A 14,119-nucleotide genomic window follows, 5' to 3' on the forward strand; every position below is an offset into this window, starting at 1 on the left:
CATTTTATCACAGATGAGAAGTGGTGATTCTTATCTCTGCCCAACCTAGTCCAATTTAAGCATCACAAAAACTATATTGAAGATGGCATTTCAGAATTACAGAGGGTGCCTTTTCTGGAAACAAAAAAAATAGTTACCAATGATATATTGGGTCACATTTTTTCTAAGATTGTACTAGAGTAGACTAAGATTGACTTCACTACTGTGGGTATTAGAAGTGCCTAGTATCCCTACTCTCCAAGTGAGCCATCTCCCTCATAATACAGAATATCTGTCAATTCTGTCTGCTTACATTATTATCCCCCTTATGCTGAAGAGGAAAAGTGAGGCTATTTGGCTGAAGCAAAGCAAATGCTAGAGCATAATTTCCATTACTTATTCCGAGGGTCAGCAAATTAAGACCCGAGGGCCAAATTCACAGGCAGCCTTTCTTACACAGCCCTAGAACTAAGAATCATTTTTACATTTTTAAAGGATTGTTCAAAAGGAAAGATTATGCAGTGACAGGGAACTTTTGTGGTCCACAGAACCTAAAGTATTTACTATTTGGCCCCCATATTCATAATATCCTTTAAATGTAACTTAAGTGCTTGATTTTTAGTAAATGTAATGATTTGGGTAAAAATGGAATGTCTGTCTAAACCTAGAAAATAAAAATAAGGTGCAGACCCTCTTATTTCATTTACAAAATGCTCTGATATGCTTCTTGTACAGTTAGTTGATAAGATGTCAAAAACACATGTTTATTTTGATATCAAGAAGAAAGAAGCTTTTGTATTTGTAAATATGGCCAGTTCCACAGAAGATAAATAACTTGAGATGATGAACCTTTGCCATTAGAGTCAAATCATAGGAGTCATAAAATAAAATAATATACATGTAAATAAACATATATATGAATACAATATGCATCATATATAGCTTATTAACATTACTACAGTAACACAGACATACAAACAAGGTAGTGCTATATTTTCCTGTAAGTAAATAAAGGCTCTGAGGGTCACTGCAGGGGGAAATTGTAAGCATTAGCAGGTGCCCATTTCTGTAGCTTTCATCTGTCCCTGTTGAACGAGATCACTTAACTCTTGACACATGTTCCTGCTTTCAAATTCCTAAGGTTGCCCATTGCCCTTGGCCAAGAGTCCATTTCCCCACAGCACTCCAAATTTTGTGGAAAGACCCATAGGGAAGAACCGTTAAAACAAATATGCTCACTGTTTTTCCGTTCTCCCGCTCACACGCCTGGGGACTGTGTTTACTAGGCTGGACTCTTCTGATACTTAGTGATGTCCCGCCTGCGTCTAATGGCTTCCACCTCTTTCCCTGCCGATGTACTTAGAAATCCATCAGCCTCCTCTCCTTAATATAACTCCAGCGCTGATTGCAGATTGTGGGTGAAACCTTTGTCTGTCAGGAGACTAGGAATAGATCAGGAAACTCAGCACAGCTCTGAATCCAGTAACCTCTCAGCTGTGGGAGACTTGAATCACCCCACCAACCTTGCACACTATTCTTAACTGTTTCTTTGTCAGTGTTTTTGCTAAATGGAAGAGGATGAGACGACCTCTCTCCCTCTCCCTCTCTCGTCAGGGTAGTAGAAGGAAAAACTAAAAGTGAACTGAAATGCCTTGATTCTGCATGGAACTTTGACCATCACCTAAACATTCTTAAGTCTTGAACGTTTCTCACAAAGTTACGAACAGGTTATATGTAACCAGCTGCCTCAGAACACTGGGACTGGGAGCGTAATCTGTGAGAAGAGAAAGGAGTGCTGACAGGAATAACATGCCTTTAAATTGAATAGAAAAGAAACTATTACCAATGAGGGATCAAATTTCAAAAATAAAAAATCATCAATACTTCTGTAATATGAAAAAAGGTTCCCACCACGATTTTCAGGGTAAAAACTATTTTATAAATTGTAAGTCAACCACTTTAGATAATGGCATGACAGAACTATGAGGCCCAAGTCACTTGATGACTCGCATAGAGTTCGTTGTTCAGCCACTTACCAGCAGGTACATGTGGGTGTGTTCATGGCACCACTGTGAAGACCAGCTGTTACTTTTCATATCACTCATGGTTTCTATTTTGCTTTGCATGTCTTCCATAAAATATAGGTGGCTATTTAATTCTGGGGGAAAATTACCTTTGTAAAGTTGGAATTCTAAATAGGAACAGCTAGAGGTTTTTTAAAAATAATTCTTGAGCTCTTGTTATGTGCTTATAACATTTTGGACACAGTTTAAGGTCTATGGAGACACATGTGAAGAAGATCCTCACCTTGCTGAAATCACTTTCTAATGTGAGAAGACAGATCAAAAAAGAAAAAGAAAAGAAAAGTATAATTTCAGATAATATTATGAAGCACATAATACATTGGGTGATACAGAAAGAAAATAACCTTGTTAGGGGAGGTGGATTGGTTGGTTGTTCCAAGATCTCCCTGAGAAGATGATAGTCTGAGCCCTGGAGATGGAGCGGGGATCCAGCCATTGAAGAGCTGGGGAAATGCACTCAAAGAAGAGGGACCAGTCAGTACCCACGGGCCTGACCTGGGGTTGGGCATGTTGCAGGAAAAGAAAATGTACTGTGACTGAAATAGTGAGGATGGCAGTGATTGAGATGAGGTAAATGGTAGGCAAGGGCCAGAACATGACCCTTACAGGCTGGAGTCAGGAGATGACTTTTGGTTCATTGGGGAGCCATTATAGAGCTTTAATGACATGCTCTGATTTATATATTTTAAAAATTGCTCTGACAAATGTATAAGAAATATAAGTTAAATAAGAGTAGAAGGGGGACTATTACAGTCATCCAGCCTACAGAGGGCTGTCGCTAGAGTAATAACAGTGAAAATGGAGATCAACAGATGGAGTTCATATGTATTTTAGGAATATAACCTAGAAGGCTTGTTGCTGAGAGATTAGATAATTTTGTTCTGATAATCTGGGTGCTAGGAAATGAAAAAAATTGGACTGAACAATGTTTGCACTGAGCATGAGGAAGACTAGAAAACAGCCTTGTGTTTGTGTTCCTTTGCTATTTTTCTGGATATATGTCCCCTGTGACATGCTTCTCTGTCACCTTCCAGTCCAAGTCAGGTTGGGCATTGATGCATCAAGATCTCCGTAACTCTAGTCTTTTTCCTATTTAGAGGTAAACATGAATTTCAAAGGCACTTTCTGTTTTAAACTCCAATTGCAGTTTTTAAAATATTTGCACGAGCTCTTTGCTGTTTGCAGCTACTGCACTTGCCAGGACTTCAGGAGGAGCAGGCCTGCTCCCACTCAGATGCTCTAGGGTAGATGCCCCAGCACAAGGTGTATTCTTTCCTGCCACACTGTGCTTGGGAATTTTCGAAATCTAGGTGGGACAAAACTATTTTCAAGTGTATTTCTCCGTATAAGGCTCTCAAAGTCCATTTTTCTACAGCTGCTTCCAGGTTCTATCAATGAATATCTCCTTTCCTTCCCCTACTCCCACCTTTTATTCAAAACTACACATTTAGTGTCCAGCAGGGGTTTTATCACTTAACTAGTGTCTTCTGCATTGAATAAGCTAATCTAGTTTTCCACAGCACCTGTGTGGGGTTTTTTTTCTTTATTTTGCATTCTATTTCCCTCCATTCATTCCTCAAGGTATGAGTTTTACTTAAAATACAAATACTTCTACAACCATGCTGCATTTTTAATGGATTTTGTGTGCCCACGAAGAAACCACAGATAAATAATAGAGATAAAACAGTAATGGTACATTATAAAGCGTCCTTGTTATCCTTCTTCTCAAAGACCACCCAAATATGAAATCTGAATCTTTAGTTTCTTTTTATGTTAAATTCGTGGTTTTAAAATGTATTAGTGGAATTGTTCCTCATGCAGAATCATATGTGGAAGCCCAACCTCCAATATGTAAAACAGACAAGAACATAGCTGCTCTGTAGGAAGAGAAAGGTCAGTCACTCTTGGAGTCTCTTCCTACCCTACAATAATGCTGGAGGCATTTTTTTCTGTATGAAACCTTGTGCTCTACAAAGCACAATTTGAAACCTCCATGCTAAAATATTATTCTGGATCTGTTTCTTTAAAATGTCAGATTTTGGAGCTTTCCTAACTTATTCTTTGTTAGGACTGTAACCCCCTAATCCTGACACTGAGTGTCACACACAGGTCTTAATCCTGGGATCATGGTGATGCACCCAGTCCACCAAGAATATTCTATTACCTGCTTCTTGATAAATGTCAAAAAGATTGCTTTCCTCAGAAATAAAGTTTTGTTCAGTAAATAATGAGGCCAGCTTTCTGGGCCCTCCCCACCACTCTCCTGATTCATACGGTTTGTAAGACACTCTAGGAATTGTTTGGCTCAAAAAGATATAGAGTGCCATGGACACACTGCCCCTCTTCACTCAGAATTTTTGATGCTTTTACTTTTTTATCAGCCTTGTGAGGTAGATAGGGATGAAGTCTTTGGCACAGGTCAACACATGAAGAGCTAAGACCACATTTAGGGAGCCAGACTGACTCTCCACAATACCTACTCATGACAATGTGACGGGGGCAGGGTGTCAGAAAACCACATGGCCTGTCATGGGGGTCCTGGTTATCCAAGCTTTACTCCTTGACTGTGATAACCCACTTTCAGGACTACACTTGCAGTGATCACACAAGAGAGAGACAGGGGGATAGACGGGTTAACTAACAATTCATCATAATTATTGGAGAAATGAATCTAGAACATATCTAAATAAGTAATGGCGTAAGCAAGCCAACTTTGATTTCAACAAGAGGTTTGTAAATTTATTACACATTTCCCAATCTGACAAACACCCAACTTTTGTCCTCAGAGGTGTGTGGGAAAGACCATAGTAGTAGTAGAGTATTAGTTAATTGACCAGTTAACTTATAGTAACAAATTCATAAACACTTATACCTGCATCACATTAAATATGATAATGAAGCTACCTTGATCTATGCCAAACAGATGGCTCATTGAGTGACGACACTATAAAACTACATTGTCTTGTTTATTTTTTTCAGAAAAGTAACTAAATTCAGACTTGGTCCATTTTTTACTGTTTTCCTTAACTTTTCTTCCAAAAGTCACTTATCATAATTTGGGTGACCTTCAGAGGTAGGAAGGTTAGGAACTCAGTCGTTGTCACCAAACCTCTCCTCACATGAGACAGTGCTTTAGTTGTCTAATCTGTTGTCTGCATTCCGTGGTCTTTTAATAGCTTGTTCAGTGCCGGTTCAGTGGGAGGGAGAAGGGACAGTGCGCCAGTGGCACCACTGCTGCTCTTAAATAGTACGACCAGTTTCCTTGTCTTGGCAGCAAGGACAGATGTAAAGCTGCTGCCCGGGAAATGCGCTTTTTGGTACATGCAGCGCAACTTCTAAGTAGAACTCAGCTGCGCCATCCTGCTTTGCTATATATACTGACTCCTCATGTGTTCTTAGGGTGTGAAGGAACGTAAAGACATTGATAAATGAATTTGTATCTTCTGGGTACAAAGGCAAAACAAATGAAAGGTAATATATATTGTGATAAGAGGCGAATTTTTGAATATCAAAACCAGTTGCTACAGGGCAAAAAGGGACATGCTTTTTATTTGCTACTTATCCTTGCACATCACAATACCGGGAAAAGGAAACCTTATGAACCAAAACAGTCTCACAGGAACACAGAGAGTGGTGACACAGCATATTGTGTATGTAACTAAAAGTAAAAGTGTTTTTCTTGCTGCTTCTGCTATCTTATATTTCTAAAGAGATTCTACATGCCATAAAGACAAAACATTTGCCATAAAATTGATGTTACAGTCTCAGCAACTTTTTTTTTAACATGGACCATGTATTAGTTCTTTTCACAGCAAGCTTGTGATAGTTTGGGGAAGTATGGTATATAATAACCTAGAGGAGGTAAAAACACAACTTTCAAAGGAAACATTGTCACACTGTGTTCTAAAAGGTTTGTTTGGGTCTAACATCTCAATGACAGTGTCCCAGAAAAAAATAATATCTAGACCTTAAAATACCTCCCATCTAAAAAACTGGTATAGTCAAGGTATTTGATGAAGCCTATACAAATTTCCCTAATGACACTGATGGATCACTCATAAATACAAAGTAAAGAACATAATAAATAAGCAAAAAATTAAACACATGAATTACAGGCAAAAAATTACAGCCCCACCATGACAGTATTCATGTATATTAATTCATTTAATACCAACTGAAAGCTCTACTTACAAGTAACATTTCAGTAATAGAATTTAAGATAGACGGGCATGAGGATACTCCTTGCACTGCGGTGGGGGAAATGTGTTTGTAGTGTATGAATCAGGGCGTAAATTAGACATGTAATCTTCACTAAATTTGGTTGTGATGATGAGAAACATATGCATAACTAGGTATAGTAGAGATGACTCTTTAAAGTTAATGTGAATGTTTCTTATTTTCATTTAAAATTTTTAATGGGCCTCTAGGATATGGTGAAAATAATTTGTACCAATAAATCCATACACATCACTCTATTTCTAATTTCAAGTTAACTTACAACTTTGGCTTTGTATTGATTTCAAAGCCCTGCTTTTTATTTCTAGGGGGAAAATGAAAACAGAAAAGAAACTATTATCATTGCATTAGTTATTGAAATCATCAGTGATGTAGGCATTTCAAACCATCTCAGATTTAGTGCCTTAAAGCAAAACCTATGTATTCACTCATAATTCTGCAATTTGGGCTCAGTTCAGCTGGGCGGTTCTGTGGTTGGACTCACCTGGCATCTCTCAGAGTTACAGCCGTCAAATCAATTGGCTGGGAATGGGATGGCTAACATGGCTCCTGGTCTGAGGCTTAGCAGCTCGGAGGCCTCAGCTGGGGTGGCTAGAATGTTCCGGGAGGCTGAGCCTTCCTTCATCCCAGACTTCTCAGATCCAATGCTCGCAGAGTTCCAAAAGAGTAAAGCAGAAATTATGAGGTCTTTTGAGGTCTCGTCTCAAAAATTGCAGTGTCACCTCCTGCACATTCTATTAGTCAAAGCAAGGTGCTAAGCAGATTCAAGGGGCAGAGGTGGGAAAGAGACTACCTTGATGGGTACAATAGGGATGGCACTTTGCAAATGGGCATGCAAATAAGGAGGAAGTTACGACCATATTTTGCAATCTACCACAACCACCAAATTAAAAGAAGACTAATACTTTGATGAATTAATAGTAAATCAATCATGAATAAATAGGAAAAAAAGTCTGAAAACTTAAAATTTTATTTGAACACAAAATCTTCTATTGTGTAAAATAGAGTGATAAAAGTAGTCTGAGATTCTGGACAAATCAGTCTGTAGCTTTATGAATTCACACATTTGTTGTCTTCCTCTATTGTAATATGATTCCTTCCTTTCAAATAATTATAAATAAGATTTGTCAACATGATCAATTCCAGCACAATTTTAACTTGATTAATACTAACCTAGCAACTTTACTGAAAATCTTACTCTAAGTTCGGGCCAATGAGATATGACACAGAAAATTGTGCATTATTTAATCATTTACCCAGTTCTGTATTTTTATTGAATCATTAATCCAGTTTTGTCCACTTATATTGGAGAGTAACTATCTTTCACATGCACATTAGAAGATATTTAAGAAACTTATTAATATTATCAAAAGATTAATTTAACCTTGATTTTCTCCCAACATCTCTGAATTACTAGAATAAAAACTTACATGTGAGTAGATGTGTCCAAGTTTGGAAAATGTGGATTTTTAGATATCTTCCATTTTTAAAGGCCATATATGTTTCATTATATTATAATTTATTAAACAGAGACAGTTACTCAACTGTTGCTTTCTGCAAAGCAATTGGCCCACCATGGGACAGGAGTAAGACTATGAGATACAAATAATGAATAAACAGATGCTGACCAGAAGCGTATATAGTCTACCAGTGCACACAAAAACTGTAAATAAGTTCACCAAAATAGAAATCAAGAAACACATGCACTGCAAAGTAGTCATATTTATGTTGCCTGTCAGTGACTTTTAAGTTTCCCAGCTGAGTGAAGTAAGCTGATGAGGGAAAGAGCAGTTGACTCGGCATCATCTGGAGCCTCAGAGCACAGGCCAGCCGGAGGACTCCGGTCTCTGTTGGTGCCCAGAGGTGTGCTGGTTGGTAAGTATTCACTTAGATTCTCACAGTGCATCTCTTCTGGCAAAGCCCTTCCATGTACACCCAAACTCTCAGTAAACCATATGACACTCAGAGAGACAGGTAGAGCCCTTAGCAGATCAAAGAACAGGCGATGACTTAGGGAAAGTGACTTGCCCAGAGCTAAACACAAAATTAAAATGAGACAGAATTAGGGCAAAACCTAGGCCTCGTGCTCACTCCACTGCTTTTTTCTTTCTATATAGAGCGAACTGGAAACATAATTTGTGGGCAAAAACTTAATGTTGCTGTATCATTTATTCATTCATAAACACAGCAAAATGCAGTGGCTCTGAGATACAACACTGTGTGCCCTTGGAGTCTGGGTTCTTCAGCTCTAAGTTTCTGTGAGATAATGTGCCTAATACCCAAATGATGGGTCCTAGCATCTGGTATCTTCTCGAATACCTCCATCTTCACCTTCCATAACTCTAAGGTTCAGGTCACAAGATCAGCTCTCAAAAAGCTTTGTAATAGGTTATTGTTTTGGTATTTCAAGAGCTAAACCACTTTATGTGGTTTCTGAGGTCTACGTACTTGGTTTTCAAATGTATTAGATCTGGGTTCATTTCTCAAACTAGTGTCTGAGGTTTCTGAAATTTCCAGGACATTTCTTGATGAGCAGCAAATGCTCTACAAGAATTATTTTAACTGTATAGAAATTAATTTTAACTATATAGAAAGGATGGACTGTAGATTCTGCAAATAAATTTTTTTTAAATGGAGATGAACTTAGTATTAATATGATGTTTCCATCCCATGAAAACTGAAAGATTTCACATGGCGCTGTGTGAAAGAAGGTTTTACAGAATGTAAAAAAAAAAACTTACAAGCATATTGTAGTAAAGGCCTATGGACCTATATCCACAAATGTAGTAAGTTCTGAAAGTCAAAAAAAGGTAATATAAAAACTTTGACTCATTTGGTAGCAAGCTTGATCTGTTTGACTGTGAGGCTACTAATAGATTTTGTCTATTTTGCTGTGAACATGTTTGTATTCATATATTATAATGCAAAGAGATTAACATGCTTGATTATTGGGTCTTGCCCCTTTCTAAAATCTGAAAGACTTTAAATTCTGAAACAGACCTTGTCCCAGTGGCTTCAAAGGATGGATTGTAGATTCTACAAAGAAATTTACATCAGATGGCTAGTGTGGTAGGTAGTCTTTATTTTTTTATTTTTATTTTTATTTTTTTTTAACAGTGGGAAAATAACTTTATTTTGTTTGGGGCAGTGGGCAGGTGTCCGGTCTCAGAACTTCTGGAATTGCTTCTTGGTGCCAGCGGCCTTGGTGACCTTGAGCACGTTGAAGCGCACGGTCTTGCTCAGGGGCCGGCACTCGCCCACCGTGACAATGTCGCCAATCTGGACGTCCCTGAAGCAGGGGGACAGGTGCACAGACATGTTCTTGTGGCGCTTCTCAAAGCGGTTGTATTTTCGGATGTAGTGGAGGTAGTCCCGGCGGATGACAATGGTCCTCTGCATTTTCATCTTGGTCACTACGCCAGACAAGATCCGCCCTCGGATGGACACATTACCAGTAAAGGGACATTTCTTGTCAATGTAGGTGCCCTCAATGGCCTCCTTGGGTGTCTTGAAACCCAGACCGATGTTCTTGTAATATCGGGGGAGTTTCTCTTTGCCAGTTTCTCCAAGCAGAACCCTCTTCTTATTTTGAAAGATGGTTGGCTGCTTTTGGTAGGCGCGCTCAGTCTGAATGTCCGCCATCTTTCCGGCTGCCTGAAAAAAAGGGTAGTCTTTATTTTTAATGACAGCTTTACTGAAACATTAGTGCCTGTCCTTATTGATCTGTTAGTTCCACAAAGCAATACCAACCATCATATTAAATTACTAGTATTTGTTTTGTGTGGGTTTTTTTTTGTTTTGTTTTATGTTTACTAAACTTGTAAATGCATATTCATTGTAAATGTGTTAAGAATTGTGGATGTTTCAAAATAATCCTGAATCTTATGTTCTTAGTGCAAGTAAATTAATCACAGTTGAGAAACTTTGCCAAACATTGTACTTAGTAACTAGAACATGGATAACAAAGCGATGGTTTACGGTGACTTTCAATCTTTTAAAACTTTGTCTACTGACAAAATTACTCTGAGAAAGGTAGCTATAGCCTAAAATATGATAGTTTGCTATGTATCAGGGAAAACAGTTCAGAGTATCTAAGCTTTTCCCCTCACGGTTGGCATGACGACAATCCCCATCTCCTTACTCTAGGAAATGTGCTTCTGCGCTTTGCAACAAATAGCCAGCCTGTCTTTGCTACTAACCATCTGCTCACTTACCTGAAACATCTGTAGATTCTGGGAAATGAGAATTTTTCTAAATATATATAACTAATTACAAACAATTTCGAACTATTAGTCAATCAGCCTTGTTTAAATGAATGGGATGCTTTAAAGGTTCAAAACCTCAACCAGGGTTGCAATTTTGAAATTTAGCACTCATCACGGAGGTTGCCTCCATTGTTTATGCCAAAAATAGATAATAAATATCTCAGTCTTAATAAGCAACTAAAATGTAACATTTAGAATGTTACTCCGAGTGGCAAGACTTATGAGCAAACAGTTACAGCAAACTCCCAATGGAGTTGTTGCTAGTTTTACTTTCTGTCACCCAGTATCTAAGGCAATAATCATAGAACAATCGTTCAATCCCTTTGATTTGAGAAGGAAAATGAGATTTCTAGAGACTCATACGTTGTTCACTATCATGCAGCTCATTAGTACCAGAGCCTGGTCCCCTCATGTTGAGTTCAGTTGTTTCAACAGTTTTGTTACCACTTGAAACACTGTGCTCTAAATCTAAGTGGAGAGTGACCTTATCTGCCCCCAAAGCTTGCAAATCAGTTATCTCAGAGTGCCAAGGCTGTAGTGGAGCCCAGGAACAAAGAGCATGACTCAGCCAGACCCTCTTCAGCAGGCTGGCTTCTAAGGTGAGTCACTGAAAATTAGATTGCAGAGTAAAGGTGCTGTGTTCCTGGCCTTGTCAGTAAGCCTCAACCAAAATGGGAAACGGGGGAGTTTCTTTAAGGAGGCTTCCTGCCACTCCTAAAGTGTTTGTTTTGTGTTTTATCCCTGCTAATCCTTACTAAGGGTTAAATGCTGAAGTATCACATCACATAAGAGAGTTATGGGTAATGCTTCCACGTTTATTATTTTGATAAGTGACTCCAAAAGACTCTCTTCAATCCTAAGAAAACATGGCAGGTGTTTGAAGGAGCAAATCTCAGGCTAACATTCCCCAAAACCAAACCACAGGGGCAGCTAACTACATTTGGAGCCGAATGGAATCTTGCATCCTATCCCAGCAGAGATCCCCTTGGCCCTTTAAAATTACCTTCCTCATAAATCTCAGACTGCAAGGACAGTATTGTACGGCCGTACTTATCCAGCCCTCTCTAAATGTCCTGTCACTTTATCCTGCCCCTTTTCCTTTGCAAGCTGGCTTGTACATAGAAATCTCCCCATTCTTTAAAAAAACAAAACAAAACACTGTGCTTATCATCTTCAAATGAGAACCCTGAGGGGGGAACATAGGAGATTCCAACTCAGAAGTTGATTTACAATGAGTGTCTCATCTCATCACTGCTTTCCATTACTCTGGTCAGGGGGTTCCTTTTATAGTAGAAAGGTTTGAGGCATCTTTCCAGATTATTGCAGTTTTCTTAATTATACATCAAACCAAGTCCAATCAATTAAGATTTATGATATTACATTTGCATTTTTGCTCCTGTTATTTGACATTAATTTTTTCCCTGATAATTTTAAGTATCACTCAACCAAATAAATATTAACTTTCAATCAGTCTAGTGATCTAACAAGAAACCATTAAGTGAAACTAAGTTTGCACTTTGGGAAAAAAAACCTGTGTTTAAATATACTTTAAAAAACTGAAAGAGTTGCAATAAAACAAAATGTAACTTTCCATGGTTAGAAAGGACAGTCAGGGGATATGACCTGCAATGCCTCTTCTTATAATAAGGCAGAATAAGCTCTCACTTCCAAGAGAATGTGCCCCAAATACCTTGGTAATGGATTTAATAAAACAACGATTCTATTTTTGCTAAGCTGTTAGAGTACTGACCATTGTATTGTTCAGTCATTTACATATTCATGCATTTCTGAAAATAGCTATCCATTGTTGTTTGACTTATTTAAGTCTGTTTCATCACTTATGGTTACAAAAGAGCAATTAGCAAAGTAAACAGTACAGTGTGCTCTGCTGGGTATTGGAACTTAAAAAACAAAATAGGTTTTAAAGTTCGGGTTCATTGTGCCTATTGACTTGAATCTTTCATAAATAATGATCATAACCCTATTATTTGAAATCAAAACGGGAGTTCTTCTATTTGTAAATCAAGGACATATCCAGGGATTTACCACATTTCACTTGCCTAAAGCCTGCCCCCACTACCCGTCACAGTAACTCCACATTCTTCAAAACTTGGGAAAATCATGTTGTTGTATATCCTTTTTTTCCCTCACTATTAATTCTACTGAAATTAGAATCAGGAAACAGTCTCTGACTCTCATTGTGCCAGTGAATATAAAAAAATTCCGTGATTTAAAAACAAGATCTGTTAATCCCACTCTCTCCTTGCTCTATAAGAATATCACCCAGGCATCTTGACATCCTGAGACCTTTTCTGTACAGGAATCTTGGAGTTTTCTAAGGAGTTCTTTGTTGAGGCTGTGCTCTCTGCTTTCTTCCCCAAACCAAGCTCTCTTCGTCCTCCCTGGTTCCGCTCTAATTCTCCTATGTCGTCTCTGATGGTGACGTGGTTAGATCTCCTCTCTAAGTGGGTCCTCTTTCTCTCACCCAAGTCATTCATTGCTTTTCCAGGATGCGTGGCATTCACAGAGGGGACTTCCTTTCTACAACAACATGTGAAAACTCCTGCTGTATTTAAAGATTGTTGAGTTGAGTTCTGCCAAGTAAAACTGAAGTGAATTAAGTGACTTGAGTGCCACGTAATGGATTGGACTAAGATGGGAGAGACTGGAATGGGGTATTTTGGGGCTGGGTCCCTCCTCTTTGAAACCTCCTGTTAGAGAGCCCGACGTTCACTTCTTGGGATGATAGCTCCTTCCATGTTTTGGATTTATTTACACCCATTTTTATTAAAAATAACACTCATGAAATATTATATCTTCCTGAAGGATGGTAATTGGGTCCTAGTCATTTCCTGTAGACACTTACTTAGCAATTTTTTTTTGTCTAAAAATCAACTGATACCATTTCCAAGTGATGGATGTGGACAGGGATCCCATAAATAATGCAAACAAGTGAGCAGTGCCAGAGGACAAGAGTTCAGTTACGACCTAGAAAGACCTTCCTGGCTTTGAACCATGACGTCTATAACATAAGCCAGGAGAGGTCACAGGGTTGCATTATCTGAATACTTCTAAGCAAATAGCTTGGAAAACATGTGACCTGATCACTGTCTGTCTGCTTTGAATGAAGGTGGAGAACTAGTGCTACAAAGCAACACCAGCTCCTCCGGGGGTACCTTTTTTATTCATCCACAGAAAGCTAGTTTTACTTTTCCATAAAGAATTTAAAAATCATTATCAGAGTATTTCGCTAAGAAATCACTGTCTCTATGATAATCTTTTCTTTTTTCACATTACATTTCCTAAACTTTCTTGAGAAAAAGCATTTTCTATGATCAAATATTTTAACCACTGTGTATCTGTCTTGGCTCAGGTTCCTCACTAAACGACAGCCTCTGTGGCCGTGACAGGAGACACAGACCTTTGGGAAGGCTTGTACATGTTTCAGATCTGAAACACCCCACTGTGAGGGCTGAGCTGAGCAGGGCCAGTCTATCTGCCCCCATCCCTGACCTTGGCCCCTAACTGTTCCACGGCACCAAGGACACGAAGCCC

The 14,119-nt window shown here is 38.6% G+C and overlaps 2 protein-coding genes across 2 annotated transcripts in view; one reads left to right on the forward strand and one right to left on the reverse strand.

The window, feature by feature from the left end:
• KCNH7 (potassium voltage-gated channel subfamily H member 7) overlaps positions 1–14,119 on the forward strand; it is a 440,085-nt gene that overhangs the window by 223,679 nt on the left and 202,287 nt on the right. The window lies entirely within an intron of this gene.
• On the reverse strand, positions 9,417–9,965 carry LOC130684531 (40S ribosomal protein S11). The gene has a single exon (XM_057505484.1). The coding sequence runs from the start codon at positions 9,939–9,941 to the stop codon at positions 9,465–9,467; it is 477 nt and encodes a 158-aa protein (XP_057361467.1). The 5' UTR covers positions 9,942–9,965; the 3' UTR covers positions 9,417–9,464.

This window comes from Manis pentadactyla, chromosome 8, assembly GCF_030020395.1.
Source record: "Manis pentadactyla isolate mManPen7 chromosome 8, mManPen7.hap1, whole genome shotgun sequence".
Lineage (NCBI taxonomy): Eukaryota > Metazoa > Chordata > Mammalia > Pholidota > Manidae > Manis > Manis pentadactyla.